Source organism: Sceloporus occidentalis, unplaced genomic scaffold (assembly GCF_023333645.1).
Source record: "Sceloporus occidentalis isolate IW3139 unplaced genomic scaffold, rSceOcc1.0.p SCAF_20, whole genome shotgun sequence".
In the NCBI taxonomy this organism is placed as follows: Eukaryota; Metazoa; Chordata; class Lepidosauria; order Squamata; family Phrynosomatidae; genus Sceloporus; species Sceloporus occidentalis.
The window spans coordinates 7019317-7027750 of record NW_028317000.1 but is presented as its reverse complement, the minus strand read 5'-3'; the positions used below and the strand labels follow the sequence as shown (position 1 = coordinate 7027750).

The 8434-nt window shown below is 44.3% G+C and overlaps 1 protein-coding gene across 1 annotated transcript; it reads left to right on the top strand.

Annotated features, from left to right (window-relative positions):
- Window positions 1-6247: 6247 nt before the first annotated feature.
- Window positions 6248-8099, top strand: LOC149301851 (protein S100-A12-like). The gene is made up of 2 exons (XM_089483835.1): window positions 6248-6385; window positions 7959-8099. The coding sequence occupies exons 1-2, from the start codon at window positions 6248-6250 to the stop codon at window positions 8097-8099; spliced, it is 279 nt and encodes a 92-aa protein (XP_089339961.1).
- The last annotated feature ends 335 nt before the right edge of the window (window positions 8100-8434 follow it).

Below are 8434 nucleotides of genomic sequence, written 5' to 3'. Positions count from 1 at the left end.
ACATACAATAGACAACACTTACATAACAAACATAGTGTAACACAACATATATAACATAAAATGACTTCCTCTCCGTTAATATGTATATTTCATTTAGAATCGTACCTTGACTTTCTAATCTTGGATTAAAATTTTCCCTTAAATTTTTGTATTTTTGTAAATTTTTATATTTTGGTAAATGTATCACATCTTAAATTATATATCCATATATTTTAGTAATATCTTCCTCTCCCCTTTTCTTAGATCCCACTCCGTGACTTTTAGTCCGATATCCTTCAGGTCTCAAACTAAGACATCATAGTTATTATTACATTCTCTGTTTAATCGATCTTTTCTAATTTAGAATAATGTGACTTTTCCAGGTAATTCTACTTGGCCGCTTCAACTTCATATAGCTAAGACGTGGGTTTGAAATCCTGAAGGAATCAAGATATGTTTGAGTCCCAGTCCGTCCACCGATATGTATTAATAATAATAATAGGCAGGAGTATGACTAGATGGCTTTTGGGGTCCAATCCAGCCTTGCGGTTCTGGGTATGTTAAATCTGGTTCTGCCAAGGGCTGCATTTTTGAGACAAGATTGGGCTGGATTTCCAGTTGTTATCTCGATCTGAGTTTCCCAAGCTTTCTTCAAAAACACAGAGAGGAATAACAGTTGCTTCACTTATTTCCTAAAGCGCCCGCAGCGTTTTCAATTTCAGGTTTAGCAACCCCAAGCAAAAGCCAGGAAAGAGCTGGGAAGGTCAATGGAGCAACTTAATGGAGGGAGGAGAGGAAGGGAAAAAGGAAGATGGTGACCAGGGGCTTCTCAGCAAAACAGTTTGGGCCCAAGTCCCGCAAACTGCTAGTCTGCAACGAAAATTGAAGCAATGAGAAATTACACAAGTCTTCAATTCAACAAGCCTGGCTTTGAAATTTGGTTTCAATCCGTCAATTTAGGTGGATTGATTCGATCAAAAAGCCACGGCTGCCCCGAGTTTGCTAGACCTGAGCATGCCAGTAAATAATGCCTGTGGGTAGACGATTTTCATTGTTTTGTTATCTATTGTGATTTTAAAATGTTTTTATGGACTTGATCACACGTGGGGGAGTTTGCAGCTGAGATCCGCAGTCACTCCTGTTCTAGCAATGTGAAGTGTGATGTTTTTTCACACCAGATCCAGAGTCACTCCTGTCTAGCAATGCGAATTAAGGTTAAAACGTGATGTTTTTCCACACCTGGTTGCCTTTCCGCTGCCCTTCCGAACTGAGGGGGAAGCGGAGTCAGTTCTATTCCAAGCAAGTCACGTGATGCGGATTCAAGCAAAGGGGAGTGAGTGCACATTGTATTACCACACAGGAGGGTTCAACAATTCAAATCAGCAGCCTTGCACATGCTCAGTGGGTCTCTGGACGCTCCCCTCCTTCCCTGCCCCCTCTTTAGCTGTCATCCTTCATCGGGGTCTAGGAGAAGATGATGGGATTGGTGGCAGGGTGAAGGAGGGGAGCAGATCGGGGTCTAGGAGGACTCAGGGGATGATGGGATTGGTGGCAGGCTGAAGGAGGGGAGCAGATCGGGGTCTGGGAGAAGGCAGGGGATGATGGGATTGGTGGCAGGGTGAAGGAGGGGAGCAGATCGGGGTCTAGGAGAAGGCAGGGGATGATGGGATAGGTGTCAGGGTGAAGGAGGGGAGCAGATCGGGGTCTAGGAGAAGGCAGGGGATGATGGGATTGGTGGCAGGCTGAAGGAGGGGAGCAGATCGGGGTCTAGGAGAAGGCCGGGGATGATGGGATTGGTGGCAGGCTGAAGGAGGGGAGCAGATCGGGGTCTAGGAGAAGGCAGGGGATGATGGGATAGGTGGCAGGGTGAAGGAGGGGAGCAGACTGGGGTCTAGGAAGATGCAGGGGACGCAGGGGATGATGGGAACGGCTGGTTGGGAAAGAGGAGGAGATGACATGAAGGAGGAGGAGGGGGATGACAGAGCAGGATTCAGGGGCCAAGGGGGTGACATCAGAGTGGTTTTCCACACCAGACCAATTCACAGTGCAACCGAAGTGAGCTTGAATGCTAATTCTGTGAAGTCACTTTTTTCCCGGTTTTACCAAAATGAGGGTCACTTTGGAATCACTGCGGAAGCACCTCGCAAGGAGCTCCCATAGAAAAGAATGGCGTCTGATAACACGTTCACATCATGACGTGAATGCACATCGTTGGAAGCGCAGGCACGTCGGAACTGGGTCGGAAAATCTCCAAAAAGCTCCGTGTGATACACGCCTATCTTGGGTTGCTCCTGGGAGAAAGGTAGCATATAAATGAATAAATAATAAAAATTATTTGCATCCCGCCTCTCCAAGCAGATCAAAGAGGCTAACAATAATAAAACACCCTTAAAACACAATAAAACAGTTAGCATCATTATATCCCAACCTTCCCAAACCCACCCATCCATAACAAAATACAACTAAATATTAAACAATTGTTAAAACAAGGCAGAGGCAGCTCCGGACAGTAAAGGATGCTTGGTGGAATTAATAGAAAAATTACTAGGGTGTTATAATTAACTAACTAAGGCCCGAGACAGACAGGCCAAAAGTGCCTCCGAAACTAGGGTTCTGGAGTGCACAGTAATTGCACACTCTGGAACCCTAGTATGAACCCTAATGGCAGCTTCCTGTCCATACAGGGGCCGCCATCTTTACGTAAGCGATGTGCAGCACCTGCACGTCGCTGCTCGTTGCTTACGTCACAGAAGCACAGAGGTGGGATCGCCGGCCGCACTTCTCAAACGTCATTGAGGCATTTCACTCTTCTTCCATTGTCAAAGCTATCCTATCCTATCCTATCTTGTCCTATCCTATCCTATCCTGTCCTATCCTGTCCCATCCTATCCTATCCTGTCCTATCCTGTCCCATCCTATCCTATCCTGTCCTGTCATGTCCTATTCTAGTCTATCCTATTCTATCCTATCTTTTCCTGTCCTGTCCTATCCTATCATGTCTTATCCTATCTTGACCTGTCCTGTCCTGTCCTATCCTATCCTATCCTATCCTATCCTATCCTATCCTATATGAAGGGATGTCATATTGAGGAGGGAGCAAGCTTGTTTTCTGCTGCTCCAGAGAACAGGACCCGGAACAATGGATGCAAACTCCAGGAAAAGAGATTCCAGCTCAACATTATTAGGAACTTCCTGACAGTTAGGGCTGTTCTACAGTGGAACACACTCCTCCCTTGGAGTGTAGTGGAGTCTCCTTTCTTGGAGGTCTTTAAACAGAGGCTGGATGGCTATCTGTTGGGGATGCTTTGATTGAGAGTTCCTGCATGGCAGAATGGGGTTGGACTGGATGGCCCTTGGGATCTCTTCCAACTCTATGATTCTATGATTCTATGATCTTATCCTATCCTGTCTTGTCCTATCCTATCCTATCCTGTAGACCACCTGCAGACCACCATTTTTGGGTGGTCTGTACCGCATCTAACTTGGAAGGCTCTCATTCATAGAGTAAATAAATAACTTGGAGGTCCCTCTTATTCATAGAGCCAACATGTCAATGTTGACAACAGCAAACAACAACAACAACATTTTTGTGTAAAGCTCTGAGTTTTCTTTGGTCGTCTTTAAACACAGAGAATAAAGAGCTATACATTTCCACATTGTTTTGGGCTTGATTTCTTCGTTGCTATTAGGCAGGGGCCCTTCTTGAGTTTTCCTATAGATTAACAACCGCCTTTGTTGGAAAAAAGGGTTTCACACTGTGACTTCAGTTACTCATGCGGATTAAACAGTGTTTGCTTTCCCTAGGTTTCATGTGAAAGGGAATTTTACCTCAATGGTAAAATTCAACTTTAACTAAAAGTTGCACTGAAAGACCTAGAGATTCCTAGAGAGAAGCCTCTACTAAGCATTTGTAGCTCCTCCATTGAAGCTCTATGGTCAGTGTCTGTTGGACGTTGACCACAGAGTTGCACTGGAGGACCTAGGGATTCCTAGAGAGGTGTCATCTCAGGTAAAAACATGGTGTTTTTGTTATTTGTGGTTTTTCCATATTCATGGGGGTCTTGTGCCCCTAACCCTAGCGAATATGGAGGGACAAGTGTATTCACAACTTCTCTGCCAAAAATGAGAATCCATGAGAATCCATGTGGAGCAAATAGGTGGCCATGCATTTGATAATGCTCATTCTCACAAATACTCATGGGAACTCGGGTAGAAATCACGATTCCTTTTTCTGTGGAGTTGGTGGAGTTTTGCACCCTCCTCCCTGCAAAAGCTCAAATACCTGAATCGCACATGGTCAGGTCATATTCTATGTGTCTCAAATGAGGAGTATTTTAATCATGTAGAGAAGCTCTTGTTGTGGGCCTTCAAGTCATTTCTGACTTATGGTGACCGTAAGGGGGACCTATCATGGGGTGTTTGTGGCAATATTTGTCCAGAGGAGGTTGCCATTGCCTTCCTCTGAGGCTGAGAGAGTGTGACTTGCCCAGGGTCACCCAATGGGTTTCGTGGCCAAGCTGGAAATCAAACCATGCACTCCAGAGCCATAGTCCAATGCTCACACTACTGCTCAGAACCTGAAGTCAGGCCTTGAGGGTCCATCTTGAAAGATACTTTGCTTGTGAGTATCTCACCTTCCAAAAAAAGTACGGTACAGTGGAAGGCCTTAAAAGGAGAAAGTTGGCTACACTGGAATTTTCCTTTGGTCACCCAGAACATCTGCCGATTGCAGAAAGAGGACCGAATGAGAAATATGGGCTAAAGGCAATCTCCTTTCCCTCTTTGATGTCCACTATGCTGATGGAAAAATTGGAGTTGGGTAAGAGGTGTATTGACAGCTGATGGCTATCAAAGTGAGAGTTATTGTTTCAACATCATTCGGAGCCACTCCGAGAGAGTATATATACCTGCCCTGAACCTCACTAGACTCATTCCACATTTTTTCCTGGCTCATCGCAGAAGGTCCTGTATTCTTGGAGACCAGGTAAGTGAAACCTTTTCGGATGCTTAGCTGAAACTTGGGTTCATTTGCTCAGAACTGAGGGATTCAGGTTCTTGGGAGGTTTACTCCTAGGTAAGCTTAAAAATCATACAGGCTTCCAGATGCCAGGGGATCTTCACCATGTTGGGTGGGATCTTATCTGCACTGCAGAAATAATCCGGTTTGAGAGCACTTTAACTGCTGTAGCTCAGTCCTATGGAAACCTTGGATTTGTAGTTTGAGGCTGAGGTCAGCTGCGCCTCTTGTTGACTTTGGTTCCAAACACAATGTGGAAATAATCCACTTTGAGATCACTTTAACTTCCCTGGCTCAGTGCTAGGAAATTCTGGGCACTGTGGTTTTGTGAGATATTTAGCCTCCTCTGTCAGAGAGCGCTGGTGCCCACAACTAACTGCAGTTCACACAGTTCCATAGCACTGAGCCAAAATGGTGTGAAACTGGATTATTTCTGCAGTGCGGATGCGGCCAAGTCGAAGGCTTTCATGGCTGGCATCCTTAGTTTTTTTGTGTGGGTTTTTCGAGCAGATGCCAGCCACAGACGCTGGCGAAACGTCAGGAATAAACTCTTCTAGAACATGGCCACAGAGCCCGAAAGACCCACAAAAAACTATGGATGCTGGCCATGAAAGCCTTCGACTTCACAGTTTGATCACTTCTCCGTGAACCAAGTGCCCCGAACCCTTTTCTAACAGTGAGATCTCCCACTTTCTACATTTAGTTATTTCTAAACTTAAGGCAATCGTCTTTTTATATCTCAGGTGTTCACTTCTCCATCTGGCGGGTGCTATTTTAATACATTTCATGCACACATCGAAATTGGTGTTGCCATGTAAAAGATAACAAGGAACGGATATCAGTTCTTGCTCTAATTATGGGTGTTTGACTATCTTTTATTCTATAATGATATAATGATGTACTGAAAACTAAGAGGGGAAAATTATGGTTGTGATCCTCTTGGAGAAAAGGTGAAAGTAACCTTAAGGAAGTAACAAGATAGCAAGAGCGAGTTAAACTTGAAATAGCATTGTTTAAATATTTGGCTAGTTATATGTATTAGTTTATATATTTGCATTAAGTATAATTATTGTTTGCTGGTTAATTGTCATGTCTTCTCTGTTTTTGGTTTGTTGTGGTATTGATGTAGTTTTTATATTAAAATTAGTCAATAAATAATAATAATAATAATAATAATAATAATAATAATAAATTGTTCCCTGACTTCTCATCTTCTTCATCCCCTTCCTCCTTCCAGAGAAACCCGGAATCATGTCTCAGATGGAAATCGCCATAGAGGCCATCATCAACATCTTCCACCAATATTCGGTCCGGAAACCTCACCCGGACAAGCTGAGCAAAGGGGAAACCAAGCAGCTCATTGAGAAGGAGCTTGCGGGGTTCTTGAAGGTGAGTCTGGCTGGGATGGAGCCAAAGGGAAGGTGGGGAACGGGGGCTTGTTGGACTGCAACTCCCATCAGCCCTAGCTGTTGATGAGAGAAATGGTAGAATCATAGAATCATAGAATTGGAACAGACCCCAAGAAGGGCCATCCAGTCCAACCCCATTCTGCCATGCAGGAACTCTCAGTCAAAGCATCCCCGACAGATGGCCATCCAGCCTCTGTTTAAAGACCTCCAAGGAGGGAGACTCCACCACTCTCTGAGGGAGTTTGTTCCACAATCGAACAGCCCTTACTGTCAGGAAGTTACTACTAATGTTGAGCTGGAATCTCTTTTCTTGGAGCTTGCATCCATTTTTCCTGGTCTTGTTCTCTGGAGTAGCAGAAAACAAGCTTGCTCCCTCCTCAATATTGCATCCCTTTAAGTATTTAAACAGGGCTATCATATCACCTCTTAACCATCTCTTCTCCAGACCAATGGGTTTCATGGCCTTACAAAGCCATAATAAAATGGCATCTCATTTAAAAGCAGAGATTTTCTATTCAAGGCCGGAGTGGGATTTTTATATCAACCAGTTAAATGGTGTCTCCAGACTTAGCCGTTAAATGGAGTTTGAGGGGTTTAAATGGAGCGTTAGGCATTAAATGGAGCTGCCATATTCAGGGGTTGAAGGGAGATGTGCTGTTCAGGGGTTAAGTGGAGTTTCCATATTCAGGAGCTGAGAGACATTTCTATATTCAGGGATAAGAAAAGCTGCCATATTCAGAGTTTACTGGGAGTTTCCATATTCAGGGATTTTGCTGGAGATAATCAATAGGAGAAAGCATCCTTAAAAATATATATTATGTCTGAGTTTCACAGTGATATCGGTCTAACTGCGGTCCTAAATAGGATACCTTTTCCACACTGTTGTTGTTGCGTGCCTTCATTTCGGACTTATGGCGACCCTAACGCATGGGTTTTTCTTGGCAAGGTTTGTTCAGAGGAGGTTTGCCATTGCGGCCCTTTGAGGCTGAGAGAGTGTGGCTTGCCCAAAGTCACCTAATGGGTTTCACGACCAAACTGGGATTCGAACTCTGGCCTCCAATACTCAAACCACTATGCAAAGCTGGCTCTAAGTCTACAGACTACAACTCCTACAATCCTGGAGCCTCCATGGCCATGGGGATACTGGGAGCTGTAGTCTGAAAGTAAAACTCTCCCAAGCTTTGTAATAATAATAATAATAATAATGAATAATTTCCAAACTGACCTCCCGCTACACCGACATGGATAGTTCCTTCCTGCCCCAAGATGTCTCTCTCAATCTGCCTGTTTTTAACTATATTCATCTGCATTTTTACTGGTATTGTTCTTGTTTATGGCAGAGGGATAGGGGGCTTGTAATACTGAATATGTAGGTGCTATATATTTTAATGAAGCAATTATGGTATTGTAACCTGCCTTGATCCGTAGGGAGACACAGGATATAAATTAAAATGTTGTTGTTTCGGAGTCAATGAAATTTGAATCTCCTCCAGGAGCAGATCATACACCGATGCAAAAGTGTTTCATGTCTGTGTTTGTGCTTTCTTGGGCAGAACCAAGTCAACCCGACCGGCATTGAGGCACTTTTCAAGGAGCTGGATCAAGACCAAGACAAAGAGCTCTCTTTTGAAGAATTCATGCAGCTGATCACGAAGGTCTCTATCGATACTCACACCAATCTGCACAAGGAGTGACGGGAGGAAGCAGCGATGCTGCCGTTTGGATGCAGAAAAGAAGAAGGGAGTGAGGGCAGAAAAAAGGGAGGAAACGAAACAAAAAAATCAGAAGGAGGGCAGAAATGACGAAAGCGCAAAACGCATGCATGCCAGGAGGGGTGTGTGCCCTGCATACAAGGGCCTGAGCTGGTGCCCGGCGATTGGCTGGTGTTGCGTGGCATGATCTAAGACCCATCAATAAAAACACGTCGTCCAACTTTCTGTCTGCATCGTTATTTATTTACTTTATATACAGGATTTATACCCCGCTCTTCAGCCCTATAGGCTCTTAGAGCGGCTTACAATTATTACTA